Below are 24,622 nucleotides of genomic sequence, written 5' to 3'. Positions count from 1 at the left end.
GACTTAGAGTGAGAAGAATTGGGTTTATATTCTACCATGGGCACTTAACTAGCTGTGGGATTCTGCATTTAATCTCCTGTTTCTTCATCTGTAATGTGGGAAAGAGGGAAGGTGGACCTCAAGTGCCTTTTAGTTCTAATACTTTAGTCCTTTTATTCTCAGCCTTCCTTTTCTTTCCTTACATGATTGAGTAAATCAAAAATTCCTTCTCATGAGTAAACCAAGGTCCCACTTTTTTCTAGTGGAAAATATATGGGGCTAGAGTCAGAAGTCTCTCATTTTAGTTCTAGTTTTGTAACTAACTAGATGTTCCAGTCAGTACTTCAGAGGACTTAGAGCCAAGGTCGGGGGGACCTTGGAGGTCTCTTATCTTGTAGTTGAAGAAACTGAGGTCCAAATAGAGGAAGAAACTTGCCCAAGATGAAATAAATAGCAGATGGTGGCGCTTGGACTTGACCCAATTATTTTGACTCCCGAAACATTGCTCTTTCAATATCAATTGCCTGATAATTAATGGATGCGGATACTTGTCTACACAGCAGGATGCTTTAGGGCCCAAAGGTGGAGGAAAGTAAAATTGGAATCTTTCACTGTCTGTGGGAGGTTTATGAGTGACAGGGCTGTGGGAAATCATTTGTTGAGTTCTAGTCCTCACTTCAGTTTTACAGATGAAAAATTGAGCCCTACATAAAGAGAAAGAGACTCGGAAGATCCTTGATTTCTAACTGAAAACCCAGCGCTTTTGCCGTGATACCATATCAGAGCAGTGAAGGAAATTCCAGTGGCACCTCTGTGTGGGGATTAAGGAGACCCTAAGTAGGATGGGACTCTTATTTGAATGGTGAGGTTCATCTGTATACAGCATAGAGCATGTGAATGCAGGTAGAAAGGAGTATGAGGGCATCATCACTACCCATAGTATTGAGACCCAAGTCTTTTTTCCCTACTATTTTTATTTTAATGGGAAGTTTTTACAAGGGTCTAAGAAGGTCCCATCCAGAGTTCACATGCAGGCATACTCTGGAACTGAAGGAATCAGCCCAAATGATGTTGTGGGCAGATCTAGCCCTGGGCTCTGTGTTCATCTGAATTGTGCTGGGAGAATCTACAAGCCTTTCCCCCTTCCTTGAGGAATGGGTGGGTGTCTCTATGGGAAGTATCCAAATATAATAGATGATTCACTTCCAAACTCCAACTGGGGAGAAAATCCAGAATAATATAACTTATAAAACACGTTCTGTATATTAATTATTTTGATGTTTGTTGTGTTTTTAGTTTTATCCATGTCTTTTGTTTTGGATATCACAGTAATTTATCAACAAATCTTGCCTCTATTCACTTTAGCTTCCCCATAACAGCTAAGTAAAACCATTATCTAATCTATTATCTTTTATCGCACCAGTGAAACAGACTCCATTTTTATAACTATTTTTGCTCCAGGACCCTGTTTACTTCCTCTGGTTCCTGGATCCCTCCTGAAACCCCAAGTGGTCTCTGGTTCTTAGTTCTTCTGACTCTAAATAAGTGGTAGCACATGACTTTCACCTGGATGGAGCGTGCTATCATCCTGTTCCTCCTCAAAGGGGAGGTGTTAGGCTGGTGAACTTATTTTTGAGTAACCCCTCTGCCCAGGAAGCAACATCCTCTCATTATGGCTATTCTGGTGATTCTCAGAATGTTCTTTCAAGGCGATTAGATTTGGCCAGCAGTTTCCATGCTGCTGGCTCTAGAGCACAGGTTGGCCCTGCCAGGGAGGCTACTGACCGCATAATGGGTGCTGCATCTTCCAACCTGCTCTTGCTCTCAGCCTTGTGTAATTAATGCTGTGAAGCACTGAAATGCTCTGATTTATTGATTAGGCAACCATCATTTTAGCCAAGCAGAGTGTTATTGCATAGGCTTTTTGTAGAGGGTAGTATATCTTGAATAAATCACATACCCAGTCTTAAGTAGGGATATACTTCCACTGTCCCCCTCTCTTATCCAAAAAGAAACCAAACTCAAATCCTCACTTTCGTGTGTCTGTCGCAATACTTTGGCCTGGGGTATAACTGTCCAAGTCCAGGTGACTCAGGTTGGAGCTTTGGTCTGAGAAGGATGACTTCTTGTTTAGAAGGGTGCAAGACCAGAGGATCACTCCGGTTTGAGCTGGAAAATAATTGAGAACTCATCAAGTCTATCATGAGGAAACTGAGGTTTAGAGTAAATGATTTACACAAGGAGAATTCACAGATTGTTAAAAGAAAAGCCAGAACCTAACAATAAAAAACTGATCTTTTAAAATGTGTTTTTTTGAAATCTTCAGAATATTTCTTGTACATATATCTAATTGGATTTTTCCCTCAGACCCTATGGGGCAGCTTATTATTGTCCCTGCTTTACAACAGAAACATGGAGATGATTGGATCTGGCCAGTGGTTTCCATACTGCTGGTCATAGATAAGTAAAAGGCCTATGGTTACTTAGCTCATAAGTGTGGAAGATGGGATTTAATCTCCTGACCTCTTTCACTTTTAAGTCACGCAGTCTAGCTGCCTTTTGACACCGTCTCTCATGATACTCAAGCTGGTTCTCTTTACTCCCACTCCATTTCTCTTTTATTCCATCCCATGTGGCTCAAAAGGTCCAGTCTTGTAACAGAGGTCCGGACCTCATTACTTTGTGGAAAATAAAAACCAAGCGTGGAAGAGGCTGAACCGGGTGTTCCAGCAGGCTTCCATTTGGATAATTACAGTTTGTTTCTTAATTTCTTATTCTCTTCTTGAAAGGCCCTATTCTTTCCTCCTCCACCCTGAAAGGTTGAGATTTGATACTGCTCTTAGATAGCTGCCAGGTTTCTTCCCAGAGCTAGGTACTAGAATGATGGATGATAAAGCTGGGTACAGATGAGCTGACATTGAGCCAGGGACCATGCCTTTTTCTACTCAGTGCCACTTACATTGTCAGCGTTCCGTAAAATTTGAGCATTCACAGTGATAATGCCATGCAGGGTCAGCTTTATGTTCTGATCTTTCTGGATCAAATATGTCATCAAGATGACTCTCAGCACTGCCACTGTAAAATTATCAGCCATTCAGACTGCTGCAAGGTTTTGAATCTGGTAGTGTACCAGCATTCTGCTATGGGCCACCAAATCCATCTCACCTTTGTGGGATTATCCAGAAGGGATAGGTTTTCTCTTTCTTCCAATAAGTAATCACAAATGAAACTTGAAAGTTTTAGGTTATTTGATCTGAACTTGCTGTCTAACTTACCAGTTTTTCCAAGTTTGAAATTACTTAAATTGAATCTATTTGAAGGGAGAGATGTATCAAATAGATTCCTCCCACTGTGGCAGATTGCAACTTTAAGTGTTCGAGGGTTACCTGAGGCTCAGTGAAATGGATAGGTCCATAGTTACACAGCTATTGTCAGAAGCTGAATTTGTACCTGGATCTCCCTGCCTATAGAATGTTACATCATGGTGCCTCTTGAGAAGAAAATCTGAACAAGATTCTTTCTAATGAAAACAACATGGTATAGTATCAAGATTTCTTGTCTTGCTGGTCAGGAGAAATTTGAGTTCAAATCCAGGTGCTATCATTTACTAGCTGTGTGACTGTGATTACTTCATCTTGCTGAGCCTTTTTTCTTAAATATAAAATTGAAATAACGGCACTGTGTTACCTAGCTCCTCCTTTTTCTCTTCCTCCTCTTTCTCCTCCTCCTTGAGACTCGAGAGAGAATCAAATGAGTTAATGTATATGAGGGACTTGTTAACTTTAAGTGCTATACAAATGTTGTCTACTTGACAAAAGCTAGGTAGTGCAACTGTGTACACTGCTGAGCCTGGAATCAGTAAGATCTGAGTTGAAAATCAGCTTAAGATTCTTATTAGTTGTGTGACTCAGGAGTAGTCATTTCAGCTCTAAATGGAGGTGATAATAGCATTTCCCCATAGAATTGGTTATGAGAATAAAATGAGGTAATATTTGTTAAAAAGAAAGAAAAAAAGAAAGAAAAAGTGCTTAGCACAATACCTGACATATTACAGGTGCTTAATAAATGCTATTCATTTCCCTTATCCCTATTAGGATTAGACTTGACTAAGAAAGAATATTATATAGCTTTAGAAAGGACTTTAGAGATCTCTGACTCATATGTTCATAGTTTTGGAATTAGAAGGACCATCTATACTCTAACCCCCAATTTTACAGATGAGAAAATAGATTGAGAGATACCTTATTTAAGGTAACATCATTAGGAAGCCACAGATCTGGGACTTGAATCCAATTTTTTTTGGTTTTTTGTTTTGTTTTCTTTTCATGTCCTGCATTCATTCCACAATTCACACTGCTTTATTCTTCCGTATTATTTTTTATCTTTCTTCATACCAGAAAACTTGGAACTACTTCCGTATATCTGTATTTGGGCATCTTAAGGGGAAAGTCCAAGAGCCATAAGATCATAGGATTTCGACTTAAAGTTTCCTTAGTTATTTCATTTCCTCACTATCACACTCATTTTACAAATAAGAAAATTGAATCTGAGAGAGGTGATGTGATTTGTCCAATATCACACGAATTGTAAGGAAGCTATGCACCTATATGTGAGTATATATACATGCAATAAAAACTTCAGCACATTACTGAATGGAGAATTCTAGAAATTAACACCTAATGTTGGTTCAATATGAATATTCAATGACATAGCTGGCAATTATTCATTTAGACACTTATCAAACATTGTACCCTTAAAACGTATAAGAAGTTATGCTAGAGCCCTTTTGTGGTAGCAAAAAAGTGGAAATTGAAAGGATGCCCATCAATTGGGAAAGGCTGAACAAATTGTGGTAAACCAGACTGATTTCAGAAAAACTTTGAAAAATTTAAATGAATTGATGAACCGTGAAGTAAGCAGAACCAAGAGAAGAGTAGATGTAATAACAGCAACATTGTATAATGATCAACTGTGAATGACTTAGCTATTCCTAGAAGTATAATGATCCAAGACAATTCCAAAGGACTCATGATGAAGAATACTATCCACTTCCAGAGAAAGAACAGATAGGAGCGTACTTTTTAAAACTTTATTTATTATTCTTGTTTTTTTTAATTTGTGTTTTCTTTTGAAATATGGCTAATATACTTTACTGCAAAAGCACAATCGTTATCAAATCATTTGTCTTTTCAAGGAGAAGGAGAGGGAAAAATAGAATATGGAACTCAATTTAAAAAATTTCAATAATATCTTATTTTTTTCAAATATGTGTAAAGATAATTTTCAACATTTTTGTAAGACAAAGTCTTCCAAATTTTTCTCCCTCCCTTCTTTATCTTCTCCTTCCCCATGACAACAGACAATCTGATTGAGTTTAAATACATGCAATTCTTTTAAATGCATTTCCATATATTTATCATGTTGAACAAGAAAAATCAGACCAAAAGGGAGAAAATCATGAGAAAGGGAAAAAACAAACAAAAAGGTGAGAATACTATGTTTTAACCCATATTCAGTCTCCACAGTTCTCTCTCTGGATACGAATGACATTTTTAAAAAATCCCAGATCTACTGGAATTTCTTCGAATCACCATATTGTTGGAAAGGGCCAAGTCCATCCCAGCTGATCATGTCATAATCTGGTCGTTACTGTGTGGTTCTGTTCATTTCATTCAGCATCAGTTCATGTAAGTTTTAGAACTTAAAATTTTAAAAATTACTTAAAATTGTTGTTTATGTGTAATTGAAAAAAATAAAATTAAAAGCTCAAAAAGGAGGCTCTGCTAGGTTGCTGGACATAATGCAACTATGACAAATATTAACTTCCTTCAAGTAGCTTGTCTATTGTCTTTCATCCATCCCATACGTATCTTCTGTGGGCATTTGTTGTTAATCATGTTTGACTCCTTCACCCCATTTGGAGATTTCTTGGAAAAGACTAGAGTGACTAGAGTGATTTGCTATTTCCTTCTCCAGCTCATTTTACAGATGAGGAAACTGAGATAAACAGAATTAATTTGTGCAGGGTCACATAGCTGGTATCTAAGGTCATATTTGAACTCAAGATGAATCTTCATCATCTAGCTGCTCTGCAAGTACATAGGAGTTTGCTCATTGTCTCTCTTATTAAACTGTGAGTTCCTTGATGTCAGAGATTGTATTCAGAGTTTTTCTTTGTTTCTCCAGACTTTAGTCCGGTGCCCGCCACATAGTAAGTGCTTAATGTTTGCTGACTGTTACATAGTCCTGCAGCAAAGATCAGCCATGTCCTCAATAACAGCAAACAAAAACAAGTGAGTGAGATGAATTCTTAAGAGGGTTGCAGAGAAAGGGCTAAAATAGTTTGAAAGGAAGCAGAAGTGATCTCTCCTGTCTTAAAAGCACTCTATCCACTGCACCACCTAGCTGCTCTTAGTAGGGTACTATCTTACTAAATATTGTAAACACCAGAAGAAGTAGTAAGAAACTAGGTTTTCACTGAACAGAGTTCTGGGCTTGAAATAAAAAAGTTCTGAGTTCAAATTCAATTTCAGATATTTACTAGCTGTGTGACTCTGAACAAACCATTCTAGCTATTTACCTCAATTTCCTCATCTACAAAATGGGGAGAATAATAGCAATTATCTCCTTGTGAGGAACAAATGAAATAATATTTGTTAAGGCACAGTACCTAAAACATAATAGCTGTTTAATAAATATTAGCTATCTTTCTTAATCCCACCAGCTTCTAGTGCCTTCCTCTCCAAAACTGCTTATTTACTTTGTATATTCTTATTTAGGGACATGGCATCTTCCTTATAGAATGCAAACTCTTTGGGGGCAGGGACCAACTCCCATGTCTATTTGTATTCCACAGAATCTAGCCTGGCATATAGAGTCTTCCAAAAGCCTTAGTGATTTGGTAGCCTTAAACTGTATAAAGACTTTTGGGATGCTATACAATAGATACTTCATAAATTCTTGAGATTGATTGACTAAGCTACATAATGATGATAACTATTACAATAATAATTAACCCTTTATATTTATTAAGTAGCTATAGTTTATCAGGGTGCTCAAAATACAAGACAAATTGAAAATACTTCTTTCCATCAAGGTGCTTGTGATCAAAGGGTGGGAGCGAGGTGGGTAAGATGTACCATGGCTTTCCAAGCATTTTGACTCAGAGGGTCTGGAGCTGAATGCTGACTCTGTTATTTACTAGCCCAGTGCCTCCAGTAGTAACTCTTTCCATGCCCCACTCCGGCTCCCATTGCCCATTCCCCACCAGGATCTGGATACTGTTGCCTCTCCAACCATAACTGTTCTTTTACCAAGGGAGATGATACAGAGTTACTGGATCACTCCAATCTCTGAGGCATTATTATACTCCTTCCTGAAAGTTTCTGTTTGGGGATTGACCACCATTTGGTTGAATAGGGAGTCACCAACTACAAGTCTTTTGGAAAGATAATAAACTACATGCCATTGTTTCCTAATGTCTACAGGGTTTTGCTTTTATGTCCTCCAGATATCCACACATTTTGTTCATTTGGCCCTATATGAGGTTTTCTTGACAGAGAGATTAGAACAGTTTGCTATTTCCTTCTCTGGCTCATTTAATGAATGAGGAAACTGAAGAAAACAGGATTAAGTGACTTTCCCAGGGTCACACAGCTTGTCAGTACTTGAGTCCGGATTGGAACTTGGGTCTTCCTGACTCCAGGCTCTACACTCTAACTGCTGCACCATCTAGCTATTTTCCAGGCAATGTACACTAACAACTCTTGAAACTTTCTATGTGCCTAGCCTCTGAACCTTAGGGATCTTTCAGTTCCCTGTATTGTCTTTTCTTAGAGAGTGAGCTTTTTAAGGGTATAGATTGTATCATCTTTTACTTGCATCCCCAATGCTTAATAAATATTAAGTTGATAATAAATAATTTTCATTCCATTCATTATCTATGTGGTCTTGAATTTTTATAAACCTTGTTCCTTCCTCTACAAAAGGAGAAGGGTGGGGTGGATGATTTCTAATGTGTTTTCTTGCTCTAAATACCATGAGATCTATGAAATTTTGATTTGCTGGCATCTGCATTTCCAACTTACCATTTAACTGATCCTAGAGCTTTGAAGGAGGGCATAGGCTGTAGGACTATGACTGGTTTTAGCGCTTTGTTGGAATCAATGTATAACGGAAGTAAGTGGTAGATAAAGAGTCAGAAAGTAGGACCTGAATTCAAATTCTGCCTCAGACACTTATTCGTTCTGACCCGGGAAAAGGCTCCTCATTTATAAAATGGAGATAATAATAGCACGTACCTCATAAGGGTTATTGTGAGGTTTAAATTATATGTTATCTGAAAAGTGCTTTCCAATTTTTTTTTTGCTTAGGCAGCTGGAGTTAAGTGATTTGCCTAAGGTCACACAGCTAGGAAGTGTTAAGTGTCTGAGGCTAGATTTGAACTCAGGTCCTCCTGACTTCAGGGCTGATGCTCTATCCACTGTACTACCTACATGCCCCATGCTTCCCAAATCTTAAAGTTACATAGAAGTGTTGGTAATTAAGATGATTATGATGAAGGAGGAGGAAGAGGATAAGGGGGAGAAGAAGAAGGAAGAAAAGGAGGAAAAGATGATGATGATGTTGCCAAGGCAAGAGGTACCTAAAAGAAAAGATTATTTACCTATATAATAAATACTGTAAGAATAGTATCTCCAGGAGTACTCATTGGGATAGAGAATTGTTGGTCCTTGGACATGTTATCTATTTCCTGCTTTGTATGTCAGGATCTCAAAGCCACTTACTTTTCAGGAGTAGTCTGCTGATAGATGTCTGCTGACAAAGGCATTTGCCTGCCAATACAATGCCTGAGATAGTTTCAATGAGCCAGGTAGCAACTTTTCAGGATCCAGGACAGATCCCCCAACTGAGTGACTGTGACTTAGACTACACTTTCTTTAATCACCAACTCAACCTCTTCATGGAGAATCTATATATAAAGTTCCTTCCATCTCTCTTATCCTAGGAGCCTATGATAATTCTCAGTTATGACAATAACTGATGATAATAATTGACTCTTATAGCACCTTGAATTTTATAAAGTGCTTTTCATACATAGTAATAATTAGTATACATATATATGTATATATAGTACTTTAAGGTTTGCAAAAGACATTATTTCACTTGATACTTATAGCAACTTTGGGATGTAGGTATTATTATTAGCCCCATTTTACAGACAAAGAAACCAAGGCAGAGGATAATAAATATTTAAAGCTGGATTTGAACTCAGTTGCTTCCTGATCATAGAACTACCTCCCTATCCACAGTAATGTATTGTCAGCTGCCTTATTACTTGTTTGATCCTCACAGCATTGTGAGATAGGTATTACAAGTACTATAATTCTTATTTTAAAGAGGAGGAAACTAATACCTAAATGGATTCAATGACTTGCCAAATTTTACACAGATAGTAAATGTCCTGCTCAATACTTGAACTCAGATCTTTTTTTTTTATTAAAGCTTTTTAATTTTCAAAAAATATGCATGGATAATTTTTCAACATTAACTCTTGCAAAATCATGTGTTTCAATTTCCCCCCTTCTCTTCACCCCCTTCCCTATATAGTAAGTAATCCAATATATGTTTAACGTGATAAAATATGTTAAAGCCAATATATGCATACACATTTATATAATTATCTTGCTGCACAGGAACAATCAAATCTTAAAGAAAAAAAATGAGAAAGAAAATAAAATGCAAGCAAACAACAACAAAAGGAGTGAAAATGCTATGTTGTGATTCACACTCAGTTCCTACAGTCCTCTCTCTGGGTGCAGGTGGCTCTCTCCATCACAAGATCATTGGAACTGGCCTGAATCATCTCATTGTTGAGAAGAACCACACCCATCAGTATTGATCATCATATAATCTTGTTGTTGCGGTATATAATAATCTCCTGGTTCTTCTCATTTCACTTAGCATTCGTTCATGTAAGTTTCTCCAGGCCTCTCTGAAATCATCCTGCTGATCATTTCCTGTAAAACAATAATATTCCATAATATTCATATACCATAACTTATTCAGCCATTCCCCAACTGATGGGCATCTACTCAGTTCCCAGTTTCTGGCCACTACAAAGAGGGCTGCCACAAATATTTTTGTACATGTGGGTCCTATTTCCTCCTTTAAGATCTCTTTAGGATACAGACTGTAGAGACACTGCTGGATCAAAGGGCATGAAGTTTGATTGCCCCTTAGGCACAATTCCAAATTGCTCTCCAAAATGATTGGCTCATTTCACAATTCCACCAATAATGTATTAGTGTCCCAATTTTCCCACATCTTCTCCAATATTCATCATTATTTTTTCCTCTCATCTTAGCCAATCTGAAAGGTGTATAGTGGTATCTCAGAATTGTTTTAATGTGCATTTTTCGAATCAATAGTGATTTAGAGCACCTTTTCATATGACTAGAAATAGTTTTAATTTCTTCCTCTGAAAATTGTCTATTCCTATCTTTTGACCATTTATCAATTGGAGAATGACTTGAATTCTTATAAATTCGAGTCAATTCTTTATATATTTTAGAAATGAGGCCTTTATTAGAATCTTTGAATGTAAAAGTATCTCCCCAGATTAATGCTTCCCTTCTAATCTTGTCTGCATTCGTTTTGTTTGTACAAAAACTTTTTAATATAATCAAAATTATCTATTTTGTGTTCAATAATAAACTTCAATTCTTTTTTGGCCACAAATTCCTTCCTTCTCTACATTTCTGAGAGGTAAACTTCTTTTGTTCTTTTTGTTCTTCTTATTTGCTTATGATATCACTCTTTATGTCCAAGTCATGAACCCATTTCCACCTTATTTTGGTATACAGTATTAGGTGGGAGTCGGTGTCTAGTTTCTGCCATACTAGTTTCTGATTTTCCCAGCAGTTTTTTGTCAAATAGTGAGTTTTTATCCCAAAAGCTGGGGTCTTTGGGTTTGTCAAACACTAGATTCCTATAGTCATAGACTGTTTTGTCCTATGAATCTAATGTATTCCACTGAAAGACTCTATATCTTAGCCAGTACCAAATGGTTTTGATGACCATTGCTTTATAATATAGTTTTAGGTCTGGTACAGTTAAGCCACCTTCATTGGCATTTTTTCATTAATTCTCTTGAAATTCTTGACCTTTTTGAGCTTAGATCTTTGTGGTGTTTAATTAATTATACTAGAATTCTATCTTCCTATTGCTTACTTTAATATGGATGTAACAGTTCAAGGGCAGAATTAAGGATAAAGGGATACCTGCAGAGCTAAGAGTTGCCATCAAAGGAGATTGGTAGCCTTCATCATGGTAGAATGAGTAGGATGAAGCCATGATAATTTTAGTGGAGAGAGAATTCACTGAGACACTAATGGCTAAAGCACTTTGAGTACTGAAAACCAGGAGAACTAGGTACTAGACATATCTATGCCATTTGTGTGACCCAGGGCAAGCCATTTACCTCTCTGTGCCTCAGTTTCCACTTTTTTCTGTGTATTCTTCCTTTGGGGAAGCTCACAATCATCAATCAATCAGTTAACAAGCACTTATCAGGTATACACTATGTGCCAGGTACTGAGTTAGATGAAAAACATACATAAAAAATGGAATAATGAGCTCACATTCTATAGGGGAGAAAATATGTGTGATATGAATATGTTACATGTACATATGCAATATATATGTAGTATATGTGCATATATGTATATGTTTGTGGGTATATGCATATATAAAGCAAATTTTTTGAAGGGGGAGGCATTAGCAGCTGGAAGCATCAGGAAAGACCTTATGTAGGAGATCATGCTTGAGCTAAGCTTTGAAGGGAACTTGGAATGCTAAGAGGTGGAGATAAGGAGGAGGGAATATATTTCAGAGATGGGAGATGATATATCATATGTTAGGAACTGCAAGAAGGCCAATTTGGCTAGACTGTGGAATACTTGAAGGGAGGAATATATAACAAGACTGGAGAGGCAAATTGGAGCCAGGTTGCAAAGGCTTTTGTATACCAAACACAAGCATTTATATTTGATTCTGGAAGTAATGGAAAACCATGGGAGAATAATGAACAGGAAAATGATATGAACAGATCTATAGGAATACTACTTGAGTCACTGTGTGGATGATTGATTGGAGAGAAAAGAGATATGAGGCAAGGAGACCAATAAGCTGTAACCTTGGTAATGAGGCCCTGTGAACCAAGAGAAGAGGGCTGGTGTTGTGAAGGTAGAAATAAGATTTGGCAACTGATTGGAGATCTGATATGAGGGAGAGTAATGAAGTTGAAAACAACAGCAGGGGCACTTACTACTGAAGACTTGTGTATCTTATGACCGTCTCTCACTAACTTGAGATGTTTATCTAAAACTCATGGATGCACACTCTGCCTCAGTTCCTTTATGTGTAAAATGGGCATAATAATATACAAGCTTCAGAAATCTCTTTGTAGACCTTAAAGTCAGTCTAGATGTTGAATTATTGCTTTATTAAAAACAGGATTTATCCCTTTCCATTACCTGCTGATTTTTCTATTGCTTTGATGCTGGCAGGGTTGGAAGATGATCATGTTATAGAATAAGCCTTGGTAATTGGAAAGTTTTGGTTTTGCTTGTTTTTTTGTTTTTAAAATCCTCAGGATCCGTCTGTTATTTCATTGGTCCACATTCTCTGTTGAGGAAACTCAATCTACTAATACAGATTGACAATTTATAATCTTTTGAAAATTCATTTATTTTATTTTCAGTTCTAAATTTTCTCCCATTTTTCCTCCCCTACTCATGGAGAAGGCAAGAGAAATAAAACCAATTACTGGTCTGGGTGGGGCAGAAGTCCATAGATTGATGCTATATTGCAGAAGATATTGACTGCCAAATTATGGAGTTAGGATTCATCTTGTGGTTAGTGGGGAGTAACTGAAGGTTTTTGAATAGAGAACCAAGATGATGAAAGATCTCCACTCCCTGTCCCATTCTTCTTCTTTTTTTCTCCTTTTTTTATTATAGCTTTTTATTTACAAGATATGTGCATGGGTAATTTTTCAGCACTAACAATTTCAAAACCTTTTGTTCCAACTTTTCTCCTCCTTCCCCCAACCCTTCCCCCAGATGGCAGGTTGACCAATACATGATAAATATGTTAAAGTATAAGTTAAATACAATATGTGTATACATGTCCATACAGTTATTTTGCTGTACAAAGAGAATCGGACTTAGAAATAGTGTACAATTAGTCTGTGAAGGAAATAAAAAATGCAGGTGGACAAAAATAGAAGGATTGGGAATTTTATATAGTGGTTCATAGTCATCTCCCAGAATTCTTTTGCTGGGTATAGCTTGTTCAATTCATTACTGTTCTATTGGAGCTGATTTGGTTCATCTCATTGCTGGAGATCACCATCAGAATTGATCATCATATAGTTTTGTTACTGAAGTATATAATGATCTCCTGGCCCTGCTCGTTTCACTCAGCATCAGTTCATGTAAGTTTCTCCAGGCCTTTCTGAAATCATCCTGCTGGTCATTTCTTACCAAACAATAATATTCCATAACATTCATATACCACAATTTATTCATTCATTCTCCAACTGATGGGCACCCACTCAGTTTTCAGTTTCTGGCCACTACAAAGAGGGCTGCCACAAACATTTGTGCACATACAGCTCCCTTTAGAAAGAAATGTATTTCTTTCTAAATAAAATTTAGAAATTTCATTTCTAAATACATAAGAAATGTATTTAGTATTTCTTTGGGGTATAAGCCCAGTAGAAACACTGCCGATCAAAGGATTACAGTTTGATAACTTTTTGATCATAGTTCCAAATCGCTCTCCAGAATGGCTGCCATTCTTCTTTTTTCCAAAAGTTGGTCTCCTTGTTGTGGAGGATTTTCTCCTGTCATAACTTATATGTATGGCTGAAAGAACAGCTCACTCATTTGTCTTCTGTCTTTTCCAGGGACTTACCAGGGTCAATGGGTTGGTGGAATGCGCCAAGGCTATGGCGTCCGGCAGAGCGTCCCGTACGGCATGGCTGCGGTCATCAGGTCACCCCTGAGGACATCCATCAACTCGCTGAGGAGTGAGCACACCAATGGCACAGCACTGCATCCAGACGCCTCACCTGCTGTGGCCGGCAGCCCTGCGGTGTCCCGGGGGGGCTTCGTCCTCGTGGCTCATAGTGATGCCGAGATCCTCAAAAGCAAGAAAAAGGGGCTTTTCCGGCGGTCCCTCCTGAGTGGCTTGAAGCTGCGGAAGTCGGAATCCAAGAGCAGCCTGGCCAGCCAGAGGAGCAAGCAGAGTTCCTTCCGCAGCGAGGCTGGAATGAGTACGGTCAGCTCCACTGCCAGTGACATCAACTCCACCATCAGCCTGGGTGAGGGGGAGGCGGAGCTGTCCGTCATCGAGGACGACATTGACGCTACTACCACTGAGACCTATGTGGGCGAATGGAAGAACGACAAACGGTCTGGCTTTGGGCTGAGCCAGCGCTCGGACGGACTCAAGTACGAGGGGGAATGGGCCAATAACAAACGTCATGGCTATGGGTGCATGACTTTCCCGGATGGCACGAAGGAGGAAGGGAAATATAAGCAGAACATTCTGGTGAGCGGAAAGCGAAAGAATCTGATTCCACTGAGGGCCAGCAAGATCCGGGAGAAGGTGGACCGAGCTGTCGAGGCAGCCGAACGAGCAGCCACCATCGCCAAGCAGAAAGCGGAGATCGCGGCTTCCAGGTAAGTGTGGTTTGGCCATTTGGGGCTGGGGCGCAGGTGGGAAGTGAGGCATGGTGGATGATGAATACAGAGATTCCAAGGCTTGGGTCACCCAGCATGGTTAATGCCTGGCCCGGGGTAGCCCAGGGGGATACCCTGTTCTTGGGGTTCCTGAAATTGTGAACAGCAGTATGTCCAGAACAAGAGGAGTATCCCTGGACCTTTCTTTTCTCATCGAGGGTAAGTGGACACTGGCTGCCTGAGCAGGGATATCTCCTCGTTAAGATTTTGTGGTTTTGGTTGAATCTTGATACTTGAAAAATGAGCCAAACAATGGTTATTAGCAGAACATGCAATGCAGAGGATAAGGTTTCAGAGGGAAACAAAATAAAACAAAGAAAAGTCATCCTTGGAAACAAGGTTCCAATCCAATTAAGCAAGTATGGAGTCTAAGGGAGAGGTGTTCTCAGAGTTCAGAGAAGGAAATGATCACTGTGGACCAGCTAGATTTGTCAAAGACTCTTGGGAGATCTCAGGTAGGACTTGTCAATTGGGAAGCATTCATTAAAGACTTTCTATGCACCAGGCACTGTACTAAGCACTGAGGATACAACGACAAAAGGCAGTCCTTGCCCTAGAAGAGCTTCCATTCTAATGGGAAAGTAACCTATATGAGAAAGATGAATAAGATTGGTATGTGGGTAAAGAGATGGGGACTCTAGGATGGGGAGCAGTGTGAGGCAAAGACAGGGAGTTGGGAACAAAGTATGTAGGAACAGTGAGGAGGCTGACTGGTCTGCAGGAGGAGACTGTGTGCTATGAAGCAGGGTAATGGGAGGTTGAGTAGGTGAAGTGGGAGCAGATTGTGGAGGGTCTTGAAAGACCCATAAAGGAATCTGGACTTTGGTTTGTAGATAGTGGATTTTTCCTACCGAAGTTTATTGTGGCAGCCTATGTGGGAAGGCTGGGAAGGGGGAGATTTGGAAGTCAAGAAGGCTCCCTATAAAATTAAAGTCGTCTTGATCTGTGTTTTCTTTCACAACATGGCTCAAATGGAAATATATTTTGCACGACTGCAATATATAAATCTATATCAAATTTCTTGCCTTCTCAAGGTGGGATAGGAAGAGAGAGGGAGAGAATTTGGAACTCAGAAATTTATATAGAGGATGTTAAAATTGTTTTTACATGTAATTGGAAGAAATCATTTTATTTAAAAAAGATATTTGTAGTATTCATCACCCACATAGGAGGGGTTGAGGATTTAGTTAATGTTTCTATGTGATATATTGATGGCCAAAAAAAATAAAACTTCCAGATAGTAAAGAGTATGAGATTAGGTCATAAAATCAGAGGGAAAGGTGAAACAGATCATAAAGGATACTACAATGCCTTTCATCAGCTGTATATAGAAAGGGGTTAAGGTCTCTAAAAGAAAACCTTCAAAATCAGGATGGAGAAGGGAAATGATATGAAAACATGAAAACTATGAAAACAATTGGGTATAAATTTTATTTTTAATAATATCCAAAAAAGCTGTTGATTAGAATTGAGGTGGAGATCAGAATTTAGAAGAAAACAAAAATAGATAAAGACTTAGCTGGCAGAGAAACTGATAATTAGGGGAGAAAATATACCTTGAAAGGATTTCACAAATAACATGTGATTTTATAGTCTTATTTTCATCTCACCTTATTGGGGGCATTGAATACAATAACTGTACTATATAGATTGCTCTTTTCCTCTCTTCCTTCTTTTGCTCAATCCATAGTTGAATTTATTGAGCTTAAATCCGACATGGTGAGTGAATTCCTGGAAATTAAATGTAGATATGATGAGACTCTATTGTACCTCCATTTATGTCTGTAGTAAAACTACCTCCAATGTAAAGTAGAAGCCTGAAGGATACACCTTTACTTCTAAGCCTGACCAGATTTGTTCCATCCCTATCTCACCAGAGTCATTAACCCTTCCACTATAGCCCTTCCCTTCACGACCAGTCAAGTCTTTAATGAATAAAATGAATCTCTCCGTAATGATGGAGATCATTGTGTTTCTGGTAAGGTAGCACCTACTTTATTGGGCTCTTGAAGGAGATAACATGTTTAGTGCTTTGCAAATCTTAAGAAAAAAACCCAATACTCACAAATGCTGTTATTGTTGGAAGAAAACATGAAAACAACTAGGTATATACAAGGCAGTCTTAGAAGAGAGGGAACTAGCATCTAGAGGAGAAGGAGAAGAAATGGCTTCCTCCACAATGGGAAGATTTGATTTGCATCTTGAAAAAAGTTAGGGAAGCTAGGAATTAGAGATAATGGAGAGGGAACATTCTATGCTGGGGAGTGAGGTATGATGGAAATGGAGTGTCCTGGATAGTCATGTTAATAGATAAGTTGTCTTTTATTATTCAATTATTTTTTAAATCATGTCTGACTCTTTGTGATTCCACCTGGGATTTTCTTGGTAGTGGTACAAGAATGGTTTGCCATTTCTTCCTCTATCTCATTTTACAGATGAAGAAATTAAGACAAACAGGGTGAAGTGAATTGCCCTATGAAGTATCTAAAGTTATATTTGAACTCAGAAAGATGAGTTTTCCTAACTCCAGGCCTGCCATTCTGTTTGCTGTTCTATCTAGCTACACTAGTAGATGGGAGAAAAGCACAAAAAGATTCTAAAAGGTAGGAAGGGGCTAGATTGTGAAGTTTAAAAAAAAACAAACAGTATTTTATGTTTGCTCTTGCAGTGACTGAAGTTTATTGAGTGTGTTGTGGGTGAGGGTGGGGAGCTGGGATGAGGATACTGATGTGGTCAAATTTTTGATTTAGAAAAATCACTTTGTCAGCTGAGTAGAGGATGGATTAGATGGGAGAGAGCTTGAGGCAATGACCCTAGTTAAATGACTATAGCAATAGTCCACTAATGCAATGGCAAAGGTCAGAATTATGGTATCAGTTATATCAAGAAAAAGAGAAATAAACAAGAGAGATCTTGAAAGTAAGAATGAAGAAGATTTTACAATAGAGTAGATGTGTGAGATGAGTGAGAATGAGGAGCTGAAGTTTTAATGCATGACTGGGAAGATGGTAGTGCTCTCAATAATAATAGGGAAGTTCGGAAGAGGAAGATGCTTGGGGAGAAAGAGAATGATAGATTTCCCTTGGATAAGTTGAGTTTGAAAGTCCTGTAGGGTTACTGGTTGACAATTAGAAGTGTTTAGCTCTCAAAGGCAACCCCCATAGACTGGATAGAAAATGCCAGTTGCATTCAGAAAAAGAACTATGGAGATTGAATGTAAATAAGTACATGCTGTGTTCACTTCTTTTTTCTGTTTTTTTGTTCCTTTATCATGGTTTTCCCTTTTGTTCTGATTTTTCTCTCCTAACACAATTCAGAAAGCAATATGTCTTAAAAATAAAAATAAAAAACTAAAAAAAGTGTTTAGCTTGAAGTTCAGAGGAGTTGTGAGAGCTAGTGTATTTTTTTTTTTGAGGGGCAATTGAAGTTAAGTGATTTGCTCAGCATCACATGGCTACTAAGTGTTAAGTGTTTGAGGCTAAATTTGAACTCAGGTCCTCCTGACTCTAGAGCCAGCTTTCTATCCACTGCACCATCTAGCTGCCCTGCTAGATTATATTTTAAAGGATGTTGTAAGGGAGATTTCTATTAGCTTTGTTGGTCCCAAAGAGCAAGACTGGGAACAACTGGATATCAGGAAGTTGTAGAGGAACAGACTTTAGCTAATATAGAGAACACTTCCCAATAGGGAGAGCTGTCCAACCAAGGAATGAGATGCTGAAGAGCATGTGAGTTCCCCATCTTTGATGGCTTCCATTTGGAGGATGCATGACCGGAGTAATTCCTGGATTGAGGTTGTTTCTTGCTCAGTCAGTGATTTTTCTCGCCATTATTGAGTCTTGCTTCTCTGAGGAAATAAGAGGATTTAGGATCATAGTGTTCAAAGCTAGGAGGACTCTTAGAACAGAGATTTTTACTTTGGAAAGGACCATTGATTCCTTTTCCACATGAGCAGACTATGACCCAGAAAGGAAAAGGCAATCATTTCCCAGAAGTCATCTGAGGATATTCATCAGCCTCAGGGAGAAGCCCATTCATTACTCCCAGAGGGGGCTCCTAAGGAGTGCCACCCAGTGCGATGCTAGAGCCCTTTGTATAACATCTGTGCTCCAGCCCCTGGCTTACCTCTCTGGAGGCCTGAATCTGCTAGGAGATGATGATAATTTAATGCCTTCTCTTTTCAAAAAAGGTCTCAACATATTGGGAGCCTACCTCACATTTATATTGGGCACAAAGGGGTGGCCCCTTCAAGGAACATAAACACCCCTGCAGGACCTCAGAGACAGATTCAGATTCTGCCTCAGACACTTACTTCCTCTGTGACTCCAGACTGGTTTTTTCTCAGCCTATGTTTCCCCATCTGTAAAATGTGGGAAGGGTTGTTGTGAAGATCCAGTAAGCTAAAGTTGTCAACTAATTTGTAAACTTTAAGGAACTTAGAATCACTGGATTTAGAGAAAGAACTTTTAGAACATAGATTTTTTTTTTAAGTTTGAAAGGACTTGAGATATCTTCATTTCCAATACTCTCTGCTTCCACATGAATAGTTTGTGACCCAGGGAAGGGAAGAGATTTGCTAACTATCATTCTATTCTTCAGACCAAGCAGGCCAGGCCAAAGACACAAATACATAGGATTTTCTAGGACATGTTCTCTGCAGAGCTCTACATATTCTCCAAAGTTACAGATGTGTCCAAACTAGAATATATCATCTTTCCCCCAAACCCTCTCCTCCTTTCATCTTCCTTGGTCCTGTACAGACCATTCATCTTCCCAGTTCTTCAGAATCACAATAACAAGAGTTATTCTGGATTGTCAAGACCTGTTGATTTTACTTTTGCAATATCTTTCAATTGTGTCCCCTTCTGTCTTCTGACACTGCCATCCCCCAGTGCAGACCCTTGTCACCTCACACCTGTATTATTGAAATCACTGTTGGTGGGTCTGCCTGCCTCAAGTCTTTCCCCACTACAATCCACCCTCCATTTCACCACTAAAGCGATTTTCCTAAAGCCCAGGTCCAATTATGTTACCTTCTTACTCAATAAATTCCAGTGGCTCCTTAACACCTCCATAAGCAGCTCTCTGTTTGATATTGAAAGCTCTTCATGACTTATCTGCTTCCCCCAGCTTTCTAGTTTTTCTCTATCTCACCCCACTTTGATTCAGTAGCATTGGTCTGTTTGCTGCTCCACAAACAAGTCACTACATTTCTTGGCTACTGACTTTTTTTTTTCAGTTTGTTGCTAATATCAGGAATGTTCTCCTTTCTCATTTCTGCTTCCTGATTTCCCTGGCTTCCTTTAAGTCCCAACTAAAATTGCAACTTCTGTAGGAAGCCTTTCCCAACTCTTCTTAATTCTAGTGCCTTATGTCTTTTAATTATTTCTGATTTTTCCTGTATGTAGCTTTTTTGTACATATTTGTTTGCTTGTTGTTCCCTTTGGACTGTAAGTTTCTTTAGGGCAGAGCATATCTTTCAACTCTTTTTGGATCCCAGTACTTAGCGTTGTGCCTGCCACATAGGTTATGACACAAAGCATGGAGGGCTATTTAGTCACTTAATTAAGCTAGGTCTGGATAGTTAAGTCACTGGCTGGCTCCTTATTGGACACTTCATGATGATGTTGTGGATATAGCAGAATATTCTGGGTTTCCCCATTTGTCTTTGTATAATGGTGGTAAATTTAAGCATATCTTCAAAATATTTCAGAAACTTGAATACATTTTTTCCAACTTTATTTTGCAGAAACCAAATGCCACTAATGCAAACCAGAGTAATGAGAGGATGTGGTGGTGATGGAAACATTATAGATACATCATAGATTTTTTTTAGATTCTCTTTAGGTACTGATGATATGCTATGGGGCATACGATAAAATTAGAATAATAAGCTATAATAAGAATGAATAAGAATGGATCCTAGGATTTCAGTGGTACAGGAAACTTCTTGCATGAGGAAATTTTCTCTTCCTGAGTAGGTTCAGAACTTTCTGCAGCTTACAGTGTTAGAAAATTTCCTAGAGAACTGGGGATTTAAGTAATTTGCCCAGGTTCACAAAGCCAGTATGTGGCAGAGAGGAAAACTTAAACCCAGCTCTTCTTTGGCTTCAAAGCCAATCTCTCTATCCACTCTGCCATGCTTTCTCAGGTGTATAAATATGTATTGCAATATGTGACACATGCATTCATGTTTACATATATGTACTTGTATGTACATACACAATATCCCAAAAGTTATAGTGTAATTTTAAGCTTTTAATAACAGAAGGCTGTTTTAGTATATATTTCCTTATCTACAGAATCTACTCCTCTCTTCACTTTTGCCTATTAGAATCCCTGGCTTCCACTGAAATTCAGCCCAGAAATTGCTTATTAGTATCACCTCTGCAAATTGCCTGATACTTATTTCATGATTATACTTATATTTGTGTATTTTAAATCTATTTGTATATATTCATATATGTACATATTATCTCTCCAATTAGATTATAAACACTTGGGAGCAAGGGAGTTTTTTGTCATGTCCTCAGCACTCAGTAGGGGGTTGGGTTTATCATAGGTTTCTGATGAGTCCTTGTTGATAAATGGGTTAATTGATTGATATGTAGATAGACATTGGGCAAGGTGGATAACAACTATAAGGCAGCAGAGAATCTCAGGGAGTGTGTGTGAGCAGACAGAAACAATGCATCACAAAGAATTATGAAATGAAAGTAGAGTAGAAGACATTTATCAAAAAAAAAATATCAGAGTGAAAAAGATGAACTGATCACCTGGTGAGAGGGAGAAATGACCTATGGGTGGACTGATGTCCGGAATGTCAAGCCAGTCCGGTGACCCTGCTATAGTGAATTTATGGATTTGAGGACAAAAGTCATATAGCCTAGATAGTCATGGATGAGTGTGATTGTATTGTTAGAGGGAACACTTATAGCAATGAGATCAGTGAGATTCATTTAGGTGTTCAAGTAGATAGTAATTACGGTATAAGTTTTTAAAATTTGCCTTAATATTCTCATCTGATCATTCTACCAACTTTGTGAAGTAGGTACAACTATTATTATCATTTTACAGATGAGGAAACTGAGGCAGGCAACAGGTAAATTATTTGATCAGAGTTATATCGCTAGTATGAGTAAAACCAGATTTAAACTCAGATATTCCTGACTCCAGGTTCAGCACTTTATCTATTTTGTCACCTAGCTTCCCAAATATATTCATATCTTGTAGATATTTCCTTTTTTCACTGGATCTATGGTCTTGTCAGTGTGAGCACTCCCTTCAGTGGTGTACCTCCTTGTTTTGTGTGGCCCTTGTTCATATTCTCTTTGAAATCTTCTACCACTGTGTTAGAGTTCTCTTCTCAGTATAACACTTGGATTTGCTCTTTTACATGGCTATGGCTTTTTTTTCATATCTCTTACTATGGATATAGAATACAGAACAAAATCAAATCTATATGTCCATCTGTCACTTATCTGTTCATTTGTCCTCTTCTCTCTCTTTTATATCTAAGTAGTCTCTAACTTGAAAACAATCCACACCTATAAATGATTACCTGGATGAAATTTAAAGACTCTGAATCATGGAGACCCAAGGGGCACCAAGACATGGGGCAAAGTGCAGAAAAGGAGATGAGGGGGAGCCAATGGCAAATTTCACTGAGTTCAAAATTTTATCATCTCCCATGAATCAATTCTCATCTCAAAGTAGATAATTCTTCAGTTTTGCTTATATTATGAAGCAGTTCTTAATCTCTCTACTGATCCTCAGGCTCACATTACCAATTGCTTCTCAGACATCTGAAACTGGATGTCTTCAGACATCTCAAAGTCAGTATGTCCAAAACAACTCGTTATCTTTCCTCCAGATTCTTTCTTCGTCCCAACACCACTATCTTCCCAAGTCATCCTTGACTGCCCACTCTCCTTCATCCCACATATCCAGTCTTTGTAAAATCTTAGTGTTCTCATGATATCTCTTGTATAGGTCCCATTCTCTTCACTGCTAGAGCCACCATCCTGATGCAGACCCTCATCACTTCATATCTATTCTATTGCAAAAGCCTGCATTTGTCTGCCTTCTACAATCTCTTCATATTCCAGGATAATCTTCACTTAACTGCCAAAATATTCTTCCTAAAAAGCAGATCTCATCCTGTCATCTCCCCTCATCCCCCATTATAAACTTTAGTAGCCCCCTATGACCTCAAGGATCAAAAGAAAATCCCATTTTTCACTTAAAGAACTTGGCCAATTCCTGTCTATTCAGTCTTCTTACATGTTACTCTCCTCTATATATTCGCAGTGATTCAGTGACACTGACCTTCCTGTTATTCCTCATACTTGATGCTCCCATTTCTCAACTCCATGCCTTTCCACTGGCTTTCCCCCATAACTGGGATGTTCCCTTTCTGTACCTCTGACTCCTGTCTTTCTTTAAGACTCAACTCAAATCCTACTTTGTGCAGGATATCTTTCTTTGTCTTTCCCATTGATAGAGCCTTCCCATTGGGATTGCCTTTGATTTACAGTGTTTGCGCATATGTATACATATGTATACATATATATACATTTATACTTTTATACACATATACATTGTATATATATACATATACAAATTTATATACACTGTGTGTCTATACATGTATATACATATACATATATGTTCTTTATGTACATAGTTGTTTGCATGTAATCTCCTCATTGGAACGTGGGCTCCTTGAAGTAGGGACACTTTTGCCTCTTTCTTTGGATCTCCAGCATTTAGAACAATTCCTGGTGTGCAGTGAAAACATAAGAAAATAACTATTGACTGACCTCCCCCCCCACTTAATAGTACTTTTTTTCAATTAGTTTTCAACATTCACTTATTAAAATGTTTTGATTTCCAATTTTCCCTCTTCTCCCTCATGTCATACAATCCAAGATGGCAATTAGATTACTTGCCATACTTCTTTCTCATGGCATTCTTTCTGCCATAGGTTATACATATATAATCATATTAAATATATTTCCACATAAGTCGTGTTGTGAAAGAAGATTCAGAAAAAAGGGAAAAATCATGAGAAAGAAAAAAAGTGAAAATATGCTTTGATTTGCATCCAGATGCCATAGTTCTTTCTCTGGATATGGAAAACGTTTTCTATCATGAGTCTTTTGGAATTGACTAACTTTTTCATAGGATTGCTCCTTACTGTTGAGAAAGGGGATCAAATGCTCCTTGTATTTTCTTACTTTGGGGTTCGTTAGAATTCAGTTGTGTTCATCAATATAGTTCAGTAACATTGTGAGTTAAATATTCTGTTTTCAGGGTAGCCTAGGAACCCATCCATATATAATGTCATTTCTATATGGAAATGTCTTTGCAAGTCTTACAAATGGACTTTGAGAACATAACTCATTTATCCATGGGGGACTTGTATATATTTAAAGCTATTTTGATGGATTTGTGATTTCACCAATCAATAAGAATTTTTATTACGCATCTGTTATGTACTAGGCACTGTACTAGGTGATGAAGATGCAGATATAAACCTAAGTGTATTTTTTCTAAAGATATAGATCACATGTCATCCATCTACTTATTTTGTATGACGCATCTCTTATTTAATTAGTTTACAAATCATTATTTTATCGTCATTATCATTTTAAAAATTCTTCATACTTGACCTTTATCGAGCAATGATAATTATTGCATTACATTTATGTCATAATTTTATTTCTAATCATTGAGCATTTTGTTTGTTTCCAAGTTTTTCTCTTGGGGCTAATACTAATACTTCTTTTGCAAATTTTTTCCCTCATTGCTAATATGCTTAAAATATCCAC

General features: G+C 38.0%; 1 protein-coding gene across 1 annotated transcript in view; it reads left to right on the top strand.

Annotated features, from left to right (window-relative positions):
* The window catches only part of JPH3 (junctophilin 3), a 192,118-nt gene that overhangs the window by 37,592 nt on the left and 129,904 nt on the right, over nucleotides 1-24,622 (top strand). The window contains exon 2 of the mRNA XM_051974805.1: nucleotides 13,952-14,729. Coding sequence (XP_051830765.1) covers nucleotides 13,952-14,729 — 778 coding nt within the window. The remainder of the gene's footprint in view (nucleotides 1-13,951; nucleotides 14,730-24,622) is intronic.

This window comes from Antechinus flavipes, chromosome 2, assembly GCF_016432865.1.
Source record: "Antechinus flavipes isolate AdamAnt ecotype Samford, QLD, Australia chromosome 2, AdamAnt_v2, whole genome shotgun sequence".
Taxonomy (NCBI): Eukaryota; Metazoa; Chordata; class Mammalia; order Dasyuromorphia; family Dasyuridae; genus Antechinus; species Antechinus flavipes.
Note: the sequence above shows the minus strand (reverse complement) of the source record. Positions and strands in the feature narration are given on the sequence as shown.